The sequence below is a fragment of the Chiloscyllium punctatum genome, chromosome 8 (assembly GCF_047496795.1).
Source record: "Chiloscyllium punctatum isolate Juve2018m chromosome 8, sChiPun1.3, whole genome shotgun sequence".
In the NCBI taxonomy this organism is placed as follows: Eukaryota; Metazoa; Chordata; class Chondrichthyes; order Orectolobiformes; family Hemiscylliidae; genus Chiloscyllium; species Chiloscyllium punctatum.
Genome location: NC_092746.1, coordinates 115,001,008 through 115,015,850, shown reverse-complemented (window position 1 = coordinate 115,015,850; position 14,843 = coordinate 115,001,008). Strand labels below are relative to the sequence as shown.

At 39.1% G+C, this 14,843-nt stretch overlaps 1 protein-coding gene across 2 annotated transcripts in view; it reads right to left on the bottom strand.

Annotated features, from left to right (window-relative positions):
* The window catches only part of obscnb (obscurin, cytoskeletal calmodulin and titin-interacting RhoGEF b), an 802,448-nt gene that overhangs the window by 132,664 nt on the left and 654,941 nt on the right, over positions 1 to 14,843 (bottom strand). The window contains exons 89-90 of one of the 2 annotated variants that reach the window (XM_072576282.1): positions 8,035 to 8,077; positions 1,656 to 6,124 (exon numbers count right to left, since the gene is read on the bottom strand). The exons of the other annotated variant lie outside the window; for it this stretch is intronic. Coding sequence (XP_072432383.1) covers positions 4,549 to 6,124; positions 8,035 to 8,077 — 1,619 coding nt within the window. The 3' untranslated portion in view covers positions 1,656 to 4,548. Of the gene's footprint in view, positions 1 to 1,655; positions 6,125 to 8,034; positions 8,078 to 14,843 lie in introns of those variants that run through there. 2 annotated transcript variants of the gene reach the window in all.

Genomic DNA, 14,843 nt, shown 5'->3' with positions numbered 1-14,843 from the left:
CATCCATTCTGCTCCCCTCCACGTATCTGGAGCTGTCTCTCTCCTTTGGAAGTTTTGATCTTCATCACTGTGAGACCAAAAATCGGAGTGCTGTACTCCGATTACCCGCTATTGTCTTCCAGGTGCTCAGCTGGACCCCACAATAATATATGGAAGCCTTTCCCTCTTCAACATCCCCCTCAATATCAACAGGCTAATGACTCAACAACTGTATAGTCTGAGAATTTAAAAAATCACTCTCCCCACAATCTGTGACTACTCAATTGCACTTGTGTGCTACAAACTGATGCCCTCTCAGCCTTGCTCCCGTTACGAGTTTTTGTAAGGCCATGACTAGGCCATTGCTGCATTGGTAAAAATAAGGACTGCAGATGCTGGAATCCAGAGTCTAGATGAGAGTGATGCTGGAAAAGCACAGCAAGTTAGGCAGCATCCGAGGAGCAGGAAGATTGACGTTTCGGGCAAAAGCCCTTCATCAGGAATAGAGGCAGGGTGCTGCAGGGTGGAGAGATAAATAAGAGAGGGGTGGGGGGTGGGGAGAAAGTAGCAAAGAGTACAATGGGTGAATGGGGGTGGGGATGAAGGTGATAGGTCAGAGAGGGGGGTGGAGTGGATAGGTGGAAAGGAAGATAGGCAGGTAGGACAGGTTATGGGGACAGTGCTGAGCTGGAAGGTTGGAACTGGGGTGAGGTGGGGGAAGGGGAAGTGAGGAAACTGGTGAAGTCCACATTAATGCCCTGGGGTTGAAGTGTTCTGAGGCGGAAGATGAGGCATTCTTCCTCCAGGTGTCGGGTGGTGAGGGAGCGGCAGTGGAGGAGGCCCAGGGCCTGCATGTCCTCGGCTGAGTGGGAGGGGGAGTTGAAATGTTGGGCCACGGTGCGGTAAGGTTGATTGGTACGGGTGTCCTGGAGATGTTCCCTAAAGTGCTCTGCTGGGAGGCGTCCAGTCTCCCAAATGTAGAGGAGACTGCATCGGGAGCAACAGATATGATAAATGATATTAGTGGATGTGCAGGTAAAACTTTGATGGATGTGGAAGGCTCCTTTGGGGCCTTGGATGGAAGTGAGGGAGGAGGTGTGGGCCTAGGTTTTGCAATTCCTGGCAGGGGAAGGTGCAAGGACAGGAGGGTGGATTGTTGAGTGGGGGGGGGTGGAAAGACCTGACCAGGTAGTCACAGAGGGTACGGTCTTTGCGGAAAGTGGAAAGGAGTGGGGAGGGATTGCTGTTTCCATATCACCTGGTCCCCCTAACTCAATGCACAACCCATAAGGCCCCATCAACATCTGAAAGTGAGCCTAAAAGAACTCTTCAACTACTCTAATTGGTCTTATCGTAGGATTGGATAGGTTGCAAAGGAATCATCTGGCTCTGTCCTAATGAAACTTGTCAGTGAGACAACCCAGTACCAGCGCTGTCTAGAAAAATTACACGTGGTTTCTACATTTGTTAATGAACAACACTTTGGTAAATACTCATTTCGGAAGGGAATATACAGATAATCTAAACTCAAATTTCTTTCTGTTTCATTTCAAATGAAACTTTTGACTTACACATGAAACATTTAGCTTTGAATGTTGTTTTCAAATAATTCCTACAGATACATATTTATTGAAAGTTAATTGACATGACAAGTTTAGTGCTGAAACTAGACTTTATTAAGGGGTTTAAACATGCCACACAGAAATCAAGAGACACACTTTAAACTTTTATACACTATATATATCTAAAATATATTATCCCCTTACAAAACATACAAGTATGCATCAAACATTTCAGGCTTTTTTTGAACACAGACTGTACAAGGTACATCACTCAATAGATTTGAGGGTACTAATTTGTCAAAGATAATTTTTATTGCACAACCTTTTTTTTCTCAAGGCGCAGTACTGTCATTGCTGCAGTAGGTTCTTCTTTGAAAGAACCTTCTTGTTTTTTGATTGTTTCAAGATTTGCAAATTTTGGCATGCAATCAAGTTTCATACAGCAATCTCTACACTGGAGCTCACCACCTCAAAGCTGGTATTTTCTGATTTAATTTAGAATTCATGTTGCATCAAAATGACAAGTCTTCTAGTGGCCCAAAAGAAAAATGCATCTGTTCTAATACACATCACCACACGTCCTTTTAAGAGACTACAGCATAGAGAGCACACATAACAAAATGTCCTGCACATTCTGCACTTAATTCACATTAGTGGAAGAATCTATAATCTCTACTAAAATCTCCCAATCCAAGATTTTAAAAAACTATCTGACTGGAGAAATAATTTTGTTGAATACCGCAGTTAGTTCTTAATTCAAACAGAACAGTATTAGGAATACCTAAAAAAACTTCAACCAGGAAAGTAGGTAAATAAATAAACACATCCAAACCGTATCTTTGCTTTTGGAATAGTCAACATATAATTAAAAGAAATTTAAATGTTATAGCCTTTGATAAATCACTTCTGCAACTTAACGAAGAACTTTTTTTTCTGTAGAGTTGATGACTTGATAATATGTTTTAAAAAGACAGTCAGCAAACTAACACTTCAAAAGTAAAAATGCAACCCTCTTCCAAAAAAGGTAACTCTGTTGCATCGAATCATATTCCATTTTTAAACTATTTTCTTCAAATTCTTCTATTAAATATGGAAAATAGAAACAACAGAATGTTCTGTATTCAGAAAATTAAATGTCTTCTGCTGAAAATGTGTACATTTTTAACATGTACTAATATTATGTGTCATTCAGATAATATTGTGGAAGGTACATGCTGATAACCAAACTGACTGATTCTTAGTGTACAAAACTCAAGATCGCAACACATTTCCCATTCTCTAAAATAAACTGTGAGAAAGTAATAAAATTGTACTGTGGAGAAGATGACTTCAGCTTTGGGACCAAATTTTGTATAGTCTGCCACAGACAAGCATACAAATGTTCTTTGTTAAATAAAGCTTACCATACCACATTAATTCTGGATTAGTGGTGCTGGAAGAGCACAGCAGTTCAGGCAGCATCCAAGGAGCTTCGAAATCGACGTTTTGGGCAAAAGCCCTTCATCAGGAATAAAGGCAGTGAACCGGAAGCGTGGAGAGATAAGCTAGAGGAGGGTGGGGGTGGGGAGAAAGTAGCATAGAGTACAATGGGTGAGTGGGGGAGGGGATGAAGGTGATAGGTCAAGGAGGAGAGGGTGGAGTGGATAGGTGGAAAAGGAGATAGGCAGGTAGGACAAGTACGGACAAGTCATGGGGACAGTTACTGAGCTGGAAGTTTAGAACTAGGGTGAGGTGGGGGAAGGGGAAATGAGGAAACTGTTGAAGTCCATTTTGATGCCCTGGGGTTGAAGTGTTCCGAGGCGGAAGATGAGGCGTTCTTCCTCCAGGCGTCTGGTGGTGAGGGAGCGGTGGTGAAGGAGGCCCAGGACCTCCATGTCCTCGGCAGAGTGGGAGGGGGAGTTGAAATGTTGGGCCACGGGGCGGTGTGGTTGTCCCGGAGATGTTCCCTAAAGCGCTCTGCTAGGAGGCGCCCAGTCTCCCCAATGTAGAGGAGACCGCATCGGGAGCAACGGATACAATAAATGATATTAGTGGATGTGCAAGTAAAACATTGATGGATGTGGACTGCCTGAACTGCTGTGCTCTTCCAGCACCACTAATCCAGAATCTGGTTTCCAGCATCTGCAGTCATTGTTTTTATCTCTATACCATATTAATTCCCCATTATCTAATATCTCTATACTCTGATAAACTTTCCTTTATATCCCCTTTTTTGAAAAGCTGGGGACAACAAATACATTAAATGGAGGTCCTGTGATAAATAACTTCTGCATAAATAATGCATGTCTGCCTCACAGCTTGAGCAAATTTTCCAAAATGATTGCACATTACAAACCCTTAACATACTTCTGTTAAGAAACTGATAAAAGAAGTGCTCAATAGCACAAGTAGAATTGAGATGAAATTGCAGCAAAAATACAAAATTGATTTCTACATGCTTTGAGATTTTTTCATGGTTAGATTTAGCAATTATTCTACAAGAGACAATACAATATTGTCTGTTGTCAATTTCAGCAAAAATTATCCGCCATATCGGCAAAATCAGACCAATTTTTTTAAAATAAGAAAGCAAGGTAATTTCTGTTCTTTCAAATTAGGTGTTTTAACACATTATATGGAGCATAAGTGTCACAATCCCTATGTGTACTCCAGAATTGTTGATAATTCGTCATATGATAAAGAACTCAGTGATGTTATCACACTTAGTGATACAAAATATCCTGTCAGTTTGATTAGTCTATTGCAAGTCTCAACTAAAAAGAGAACATTTGAATAACTTAAATTATATTCTTTGGAGAACTAATATCATGAAGAGGACCACAAGATTTGAAGTAGGTCTAATAACAATACATTTACATTTATTATAAATTTGGAAGCCCAACTACTTTATTGGATTTTACTAGAGGTTCTTTCTCTAAAATGTTCTCCCTTAAGACTAGAATTACTTTAATTTCTTCCATTGCTATATTTCATCATAAACAAGGTCAGATATCCCCTCATTATAACATTATTTTTTAAGTTTATCATGGCTGCTCTTGCTGGCCTCTTCTGTTGAGTCTTTCTTATTGATATGTAAAGTAACAGTTTCTCCATAGTTAAGAGTTCTCGTAGAAACTTCAGTTTTAAAGCTTGGTTGACCACTATCCACAGAACATTGCACTTCAGTACAAAAAGATGTTTTTAATTCAAATGGTGGTTTCTTCTCCATTGCTGTTGAGGAGTGAATAACTGATTCAGCACATGATCCACTGACATGTACTGATAAATTTGATGGTCGCATTGAATGCATTTCCGTTACCCGAGATGTTGACATGAACATGCTTCCAGGTCGTTGATCTCCAAACTGATGCAAATAACTTGGTTTCCTTTTAGTTACAACTGGTTTCCCGACATTAAGTAAAACTGGTTTGCCAATTGTAGGTTCACTTATTTCTGCCTGTAGAACAGAAATTTCGCATGGCTCATCGGAACATGCGGCTGATGAAAAATCTTGGTCAACTGAATCCTCAGATTTGTAGGTTTCTCCTTGGGCAGGAATGTAGTCTTCAAGGTCTTCCAAAGTTAACAACTTGCCATTATAAGTCAAAATTTTAGTGTCCCTGTTCACTAGATCATCATTTCCGGATTCAGGGGGCTCATCAATAATGACATATTCATCTTCTATATCTATTTCTTCTTCATGTTTTGGCTTGAATTCCTCCATTTCATCACCAGACGTATCCAATGGAAGATCCACAACAGCCAAAGTAGGTTCTGTTTTACTATCAGATAGATTTCTGAGTGATTGCTGTTCATCATCCATGGGTTCAGGTGTTTCAAAACTTAACATTACAGTTTCACCTACATGTGCAACAAGTGGTGTTTCTACTTCCAGCAGTTGAGTATTTGATTTGTATTGATCTTCAGTTATGCTTGGTTGAATATCGTATTCATTCACTGCATGAGCAGATACTTTGTAAGAATTATCAGTAAAGTGGTCTGATATACAGTCAGCATTAATGTCATCTGATGTGGTAGGTTGAATTTCTATTGTAGTCTCAGGATTGCAGATAAGAGACTGAACACCTTCATTGGTTAGATTTTCTTCTGAAACTGAAGATCGCATTTGCTCCACTAGATTATTGTTTGAGTTGTTTATGTTTGGGTCAGCCCTCAGAGGTTGCTTAGGTCTTGGGCTTGAAGATCTATGTCTCCTCTGTCTTTGCTCAGATAAGCTGTGGGTAGAAGGGGAAGCTGATCTCTTCCTCTCAGGTTTTGAACTTTGCTTAACTTTGAATTCAATTACTTCTTCAACTTCTATCCAGCTTGGTTTTTGTTCTTGTACCTTAGTTTCTACAAGAACATGCATTGCAGTTGCACCTTGTTCTTCTGGTTCTGTTATCATAAGTGCAGGAATGGGTGGCTTTTTCAGAGGGGTTTCTTTGGACTCAGGCTGAGTTTTAGGAGCTGGCCTTTTGGGTCTAGCTGAGAAAGATGTTTCCGGTACTGTTTCCTGTGGTCTTGGTGATCTTGCAGGAGAGATACTTGAAGATGTGCGCCGTTTAACCTTTGGGCTCTTGACTACTGTTGTTATAGTCTCCTCACTAATCATGAAAAAATGTTTTCACAATTTAACCATCAGAAGGACCCCATTGTCCACATTGTACAAAATACATCATTAGCTTTGATGCAGACAGACTTTCGATTAATTGGTGAGCAGAACAAGTGTAAGATGCAGAAAATTTTATATCACATCAATGCACTACAGTTATGTTATATAGCAATTAAAAACATGCTTCTTAGTGAAACCTGAACCTATTTACTTCAGGTACAAAATGCTGACATGCTTATTCCAATTAAACAGGAGGAGGACAACCTCAATGGTAACTGTTATTCATTCTGTCAACTTATACTTTTGGCTGCAATTTAAATTTACTGCTTTAATATAATGTTCAACCTAAAAGGGAATACAGTAGGTACTACACAAAAGGAGATCTGAATAGTTTAAAAGTGTAATTAACATGCAGGTTCCTTCCCCAACAACTATGAACTGACTAACTTATCTTGCATGAATAGAACATCAACCAGTGCTGCATTTCTGACATGAGTGTGCAAATGATGGAAGAAGCAACATCAACACACTTCATTAACTACAGTTAACATGAGGAATAGGAATTTATAGGTTATAATACACATCATTTCCTATCACGTTATATCCATGATATATTATGCCAACTGAACAAGTTTATTTGACGAAAAAGCTATTTGGTTATTATAATTGAATACAACTTTCAATTGCATGGTGATATTCTACATGAGTTTCTAAACATAATATAAACCCTGATATTTGATTATGGATTTGAAACCATTTTTAATAATTATAAGATTGCAGTTATTGTTTTATTTCATTTTAGCATTTGTTGGATTCTAGTAATAAGTGTAATTCATTTGGATGAACCATGTCATTAGTAGTACTGAACAGTTACTGATTGGTATACAATTAACATATTGCAATCAATCAATAGTGTAACTATTAATTCAGATTCAATTTCAGGAAACAATATTGGAGTTTAACTTTGAATCACACAGACAGAAAATTCATATGAAATATATAGTTACTGCACTGTTTTGCACTTAGCACTTCAATCAAAAAATTTAATGGTCATCAATAATTACATTCAAAATACACAAGAAGGCAGAAAGGAGCTAGTATTCAGAAGCATTGAGTTCTGAACATTTTGCCTAAAAGCAATCTTGACAGTAACAGAATTTTAAAACTTGTGCCAATTGTGTAAAGCCAAATTGCTTACACTAAACTAATTCTTCTTTATCAGAAAATCAAATTAATATTAAGAAATATTTCAGATATTGCCTTTCTGAAGCATATGGAAACCATGAATCTTAATTACCAAACATGATGAGTTTTTGTGTATGAGGTTAACACACAATTATGTACACAATAGTACAAGCCCTGCATACATCCACCACGACACTGGCAGTCTGTCTGTTCTTCCCAACCACCAATAGATTCTTCCCAGATCACCATTCGATGTTCCATCATGACTACGAGACTGTGACAGCTCCTAAATGTGCTTGGGAAGCCTCTAGTACAATTTCTTGAACTCCTTCAAAATATCCACCTGCTTTTGTAGGCATTTGCCATATGAAAAGACTTTCCATCCAAAAGGTCTCAAGCCCGTCAATTATGCTACTTAGAGAAGGAACCTTACGTGAAGTGACTCTGCAGTTAAATTCTGAAGGACATTCAGGAAAGCATTTCTGCTTGATTTTCTGACTTCATATAATTCACATCCCCTAGCCCAACATCCCCTAGCTCCCCAAACTTTGTTTCTAGGAGAAGTTCTTGAGTCAACTGAACTGTAATTATGACAAACATTGACATGCACAGGAAAGCAGTAACTATTTGCAAGTACAAGGTGATGTCATCAAGCATGCGGTGAGATGGACAAACGTGATAGCTGACATAGCAGTAATGAAGAAACTAAGCACTTACATGATGATGGTTTTCTTGGGAACTTTAGTCTCTTGTTCAGTGACTACAAGAAACAGGATGAAAAGCGTGGAATCAGAAATGAACAAGCTGAAATGATGGAATCCACTCTTGCAGTCACTGCCATGATAAAACCATATTGCCACCTTATCATTTATTCCCACAAGAATCAAGTACTGGGATTCTATAAATTCACTTTTGTCTGTTTTTTACTTGATTGAGCAGTGTCTAGTTGCATTTCTGCATGCTAAACAAATGGTAACATTCTATTAAAGTAGCAATCAAGGGAAACAGATGACGTTTATATAGTTTACAGTTGTTCCTGAAAATAATCAGTGAGAGAAGAGTAGAATATTACTTAAATGTAGCAAATAACTTGAGTATTGCTGAAAAACAGACATGTTTTGATTAAGCTTTTTGTCTTGTATTCATCAGAACATTCACAAGTATCAATGTAAAGTTGGACAATATTTTAATATATTTTGAGAAAAACATGCTGATTGTGGATTCTATCAATCAATCAGCATCTTGTATACCTGCGTTAAAAAATATTGTTGCCCCCTACATTGCATTCTTGTGAGTGTCATGATGAGTGCAAGGCAAAAAGTTTTGCCAACAGGTGTTCTTTTAAAGCAATATTTACATTTAACATTATTAAAATGTTATCATTCATGCAGGTTGTGTGCAAATAATAGACAAGTGTTACTTCAGTATAAATCCAAATTGAATAGTGTGGCCTCCAAGCTCTTAAGCAATTTGCAGGAACACAATACTATCAAATGGAAATCACAGAGGGTGCAAGTTTTATACTGTCCCTTTTTAAAAAATGATTAATGGAATATGGATGCTCCTGGCATTTATTGCCCAGCCCTAATTGCCCTTGAACTGAATGATTTGCTAGGTCATTTAAAAGGACAGTTAAAAGTCAACCACGTTGCTGAGGGTTTGGTGTCCTGTGTCTGTCATATCAGGTAAGGATGGCACATTTCCTTTTGTAATGACTTAAGTGAATCAGATGTATTTGTAAAACAATTGATGACAGTTGTCATGGTCACCTTTACTAAAACTAGTTTTATATTTTTTTCAAGCTGCAGTGGGACTTGAACCCCAGCCTGGATCTATAGAGTACTAGTTTAGTAAATCACCTTACATCACCATTTCCCCTGAAGATTATTAATTTCATCTATAATATTTAATATTAATCACAAGCTAACGACTAGCTCCAAACTCTCTGGATGTCATGGACTCAATTTCAAATCTGGGTCAGAAAGCTGAAGTCCATGTAATTTCTGTGACCCCAACACGGCTTTACTCACATGATGCTATTTTTAAATTTTAATGCATTATTCAGATAGGAAGTGAGTTTGGGACCTAATCAGTGGAGCTGATTGTTTCCTATAAATGTAAGCATCTGTAGCATGTGAGCGGCAAAGACACACTGCAGTTATGATAGAGCAATACCTTGGAGGGCCGATAGCATACAAGTTTGAGAACGTGTACGTACATCCAAATTAGAGGTAATCAACATATTCAGTGCAAAGATCACCAAGTCCTGATACTTCTTAGTGTATAACAAAAACTGACACTTTGCCCTGCTCTGAACCCTATGCACTAATGTACACCAGACGGTTCAGGTTTGGCGAAACCCCATTTGAGAATTACATTTCCAATCTCCCAATATTCCTAAAGGAGTAAATGGCACACAACTGGAGGCAATGGGTTCTCTAATTACCACATAATCCCCCACACCTTTTAAAACTGGAGCATATCATAGAAGCATCAAATCCAAATCCATTCTACAGAAACATGATTTGCTCATAAATGATCCTGATAGTGCTGGTAATTTACAGTCCAGTCCATTGGTACGGATTTTATCTGCCTTCAGCTGGGAATAAAACTCAAAATGTGTTGTTAGTGTTACCAGCTCATTATGTCTGTAACATTGTCAGACCTATTTGGAAAGATGCTTCCTGTTGGGTGTCCGAAGCATCTGTCTATTTTGGATACGATATATTGAAAGTAGGGTCCTAAAGTATAAATATGGCCCTGAGTACATTTTAGGTCAAAGTGGCTAAAGCCTATGCAATACAAATTGCAATCAATTCCATGGATGATAGAACCAAACACAACTATTGAAAAATTGGTTTTGTGGGGCCATAAAGAGATTTTATTCATTAGTTGAATGTGGGCTTCATAGACTAGTCCAGCGTTTACTGCTCACCTCAATTGTTCTTGTGAGCTTCTTTAACTGCTACAATCCATTTAGTGCAGGTGCACTCACAATGTGTGCACGTGTATATATGTGTGTGTTTGTGAAGGGGGCAGAGTCCATGATTTTGACCCAATGATACGATATATTTCCAAGTCAGGAGGGTGAGCGACTTGGAGGGTAATTTGCGAACAGCAGTATTACCGAGTATCTACTGCTCTTGTTCTTCAAAATGGTACTGGTTGTTTGGAAGTGCTGTGTAAGGAGTCTTGATGAATTTTGGCAGCATTGTACACACTGCTGTTAATATGTGTCGGTGATGGAATGAGTGAATGTTTGTGGATGCCAATCAAGTAGGCTGCTTTGTCCTGGACAGTGTAAATCTTACATGTTGCTGGATTTGCATTCATCCAGAAAAGTGGGGAGCATTGCATCACACTCCTGGCTAAAGTTACATGCTTTATAATCCTCGTCAGAATGAATTACATAGACATCTATTTCATAAATTAGTTGGTATTCAGGACACACAGATTTAAAATAGTTTGCAGAAGAGTCACGACGGATTGAGGACATGATCCAAAATGCAATGGATGGAAGAATAACTGAAGTAGACTCAAAGAGAGAATACTGGTATTAACTTTCATAAAATTAACTTAAGTAAAAATTTTGGGACCATAGGGAAAGTGTGAGGACACAGTTTTGAACTTTTAGCAGAGGTATGATGGGCTAAATCGTTTTTTTTTATTTCCTTCAGAATAAGGTGAGTACCTTGATCGCTCTGACCAAGAAACCAGATGCTGCAACATAAAATATAAACTTTATTTTCCAGCCAGGAGGACCAAAACTACTCTTTCAGGCAAACAAGAAAAATTTAAGAGGGTCATTTTAACCTAACCGGCCAGTTGGAAGCCTGAGATTGCTTGCGTAGCCTACTTGGATTTCAGCAAGCCTTCTGATAAGGTCCGACAGGGGAGACTGGTAGCAAAGGTCAGTGCACATGGGATGCAAGGAAATTTGGCAAATTGAATTCACAATTGGCTGAGTAGCAGAAAGCAAAGGGTGATGAGTTGAGGCTGTTCTTCTGATTGGAAAACTGAGTCCAGTGAAGTCCCACAGAGGTCAGTGTTCTGGCCGTTGCTGTTTGTGGTTTATTTAAATGATTTACATTTGAATGTAAGAGGGTTAATCATAAGTTTGCAGACAGTACAAAAATTGGTGGGGTGGTAAATTGTAAAGACGACAGTCTTAGATTACAATAGGAGATAAATTAGTTGGTCACATGGGCTGAGCAGTACAAATGGAATTCAATTCAGATGTGACGTTGATGCACTTGGGCAGGATAAACATGGCAAGAGAATATATGATAAACAGTAGGACTCTCAGAAGTAATGATGATCAGAGGGATCTTGATGTGCATGTACACCAGTCCCTTAAGGCATTAGTGCAGGTCAATAAAGTGGTTAAGAAGGCATATGGTATACTTGTCTTTATTAGCCAAGGCATACAGTTTAAGATTAGGGATGGAATGCTGGAACTATATAAATGTTGGTTAAGTCACAGCTGGAGTAATGTGTGCAATTCTGGAATCCATATTATAGGAGGGACGTGATAGGATGTGGGGAGTGGAGATAGGGTGGAGAGTTTCAATTATGAAGAGAGGTTGGACAGTCTGGCATTGATTTTCTTAAAGCAGATGAGATTGAGAGGGGACATGATGAGATGTATGAAATGATAAGGGCCATAGATAAAAGTCAACAGAAATAGACACTTCCCTTGTAGGGATCAATGAAAAGGGGGATTTAGATTTAAGGTAAAGGGCAGAAGGTTTAAAGGAGATGTGAGGAAAAAATCTTTTCACCCAGAGGATGGTGGGAATTTGGCACTCACTGTCTATAAGGGTGGTAGAGCCAGAAACTCTCATAACAGTTAAGAACTTCCTGTGGAAGCGGCGGATGTCGGTACAATTACAACATTGAAAAGACGTTTGGATAATTGCACAAATAGGAAAGGTTTAGAGAAATATAGGCCAGGAGCAGCCAGGTGAGACTAGTATAGTTTGAGATTATGTACGGTATGGACTGGTTGGACCGAAGTGTCTGTTCCATGCTATACAACTCTATGACTGTAAGTATGTAGATTTGCATTTGTGATGCCAAGTACTGGAAAATGGAATTTGAATAGTGAAGTGGTTGTTTTTGACCGATGTGAATATGATGGGATGAAGGGCCTTTTTTTGAGAAAGTTTGCTGATGACACCAAAGTTGGAGGTGTAGTGGACAGCCAAGGTTATCTCAGAGCACAACAGGACCTTGATCAGATGGGTCGATGAATGGCAAATGTAGTTTAATTTAGATAAATGTGAGGTGCTTCATTTTGGAAAGGCAAATCAGGGCAGGACTTATACACTTAATGGTAAGGTCCTGGGGAGTGTTGCTGAACAAAGAGATCTTGGAGTGCAGGTTCATAGTTCCTTGAAAGTAGAGTCACAGGTAGACAAGATACCAAATAAGGCATTTGGTATGCTTACCTTTATTGCTCAGTGCATTGAGTATGGAAGTTGGGAGGTCATGTTGCAGCTGTCCAGGACATTGGTTGGGCTACTATTGGAAAACTGCATTCAATTCTGATGTCCCTGCTATAGGAAGGATGTCGTGAAACTTGAAAGGGTTCAGAAAAGATTTACAAGCATGCTGTCAAGGTTGGAGTATTTGAGCAACAGGAAGACGCTGAATAGGCTGGGGCTGTTTTCCCTACAGTACCGGAGACTGAGGGGCCAAGGTCTTTTCCCCAGGGTAGCAGAGTCCAAAACTAGAGGGCCTAAGTTTAAGGTGAGAATAATACGAATTAAAAGGGACCCTAAAGAGCAATGTTTTCACACAGAGAGTGGTGCGTGTATCGAAAGAGCTGTCAGAGGAAGTGGTGGAGGCTGGTACAATTTCAACATATAAAAGGCACCTGGATGGGTATATGAATAAGAAGGGTTTAGAAAGATATGGGCCAAATGCTGGTAAATGGGATGAGATTAATTTATGATATCTAGTTGGCATGGATGAGTTGGACTGAAGAGTCTGTTAGGTGAAAGTGAGGACTGCAGATGCTGGAGATCAGAGTCAAGATTAGAGTGGTGCTGGAAAAGCACAGCAGGTCAGGCAGCATCTGAGGTGGAGGACGTTTGAAGGGCTCCTGCCCGAAACGTCGATTTTCCTGCTCCTCGGATGCTGTCTGACCTGCTGTGCTTTTCCAGCACTATTCTGATGAAGAGTCTGTTTCCATGCTGTACAGCTCTATAACTCTAATCTGTCTCCTTCTGAACTTTCTGTGTCCATTCTCTCAGGTCTGACGCTGACATTGTTATCAGATCTAGAGGAGCTGAGGAGCTGTTGCTGCCTGGCGAACTGTTTTCTTCTTTACAGGTAGTCATAGGGAGTCACAGTCATAGAATTATACAGCATATGAACAGGCCCTTTGGTCTAACATCCTTGTGTCAACCAATAAACACCAATTACACCAGTTCCAAATATCTGCACTTGGTCCATAGTATTCTACGCTCTGGGATTTTAAGTACTCATCAAGATGCTTTTTAAATGTTGTGAGAGTATTCTATCATTCTTGTGCAGCGTGTTCCATATATGTACCATTGTTTGGGTGAAAAATATTTCCTCAGATCTCCTCCAAACCACTTGCTCCTCACCTTAAACTTACACCCTCTGGTCTTAGATACGTCTGCCATAGGGAAGAGATTCTCACGATCATCCCTGTCTATGCCTCTCATAATTTTGTATAACTAAATCAGATTCTTTTAATCTCCTTTGCTCCAAGAAAAACAAACCAAGTCTATCCAGACTCTCTTCATAACCAAGACTTTTCATTCCAATCAATATTGTGGTGAATCTCCTCTACATCCCTCCTATAATGTGGATTCCAGAACAATACCAACATTTTGTACAGTTTTTGCATAATCTCCCTGATCTTAAACTCTACGCCTTGTCTAATAAAGGCAAGTATACTATTTGCCTTCTTCACCACCCTGTCTTTCTATGCTGACATCTTCAGGGATTTATGGACTTGTATACCAAAGTCCCTTTGTTCCTCATTACTCCCTAGGGACATTACATTCACGGTGTACATCCTTCCCTTAGACCCTTATTTTAGATGATAAATGCCAATTCTCTAATACTTATTTCTATCTCTGGTTGATTATCACAATTACTGGAAACCAAGCAATTGACTCCAGAATGTCCTCATCTCCAGCTTTTCATTTCATTGAGAAGTTAAGGTGAGGAGTGGTTTAAAGGAGATCTGAGGACATTTTTTCTCACTCAGAGGGTGGTGGATACATAGAACATGCTGCTTAAGAGGATAGTGGAAATAAGTACTTTTGTAACATTTAAGAACTTTCTCATTTCAGTTGTCTAATTTCATACAACTAGCATTTACTTCCTTCCCAATATCCACAAATTAGGCTGCTCTGGTACACCTGTCATTTCAGCCACTTTCAATCGCAACTAAGCTTGTTATTTTGGTTTTATTTTCTCCCATCTTGTTCAGTCTCTAACTACATCCATCATTTTAAAAGTTTCAATTTCCTAGCTCTAACCATTTC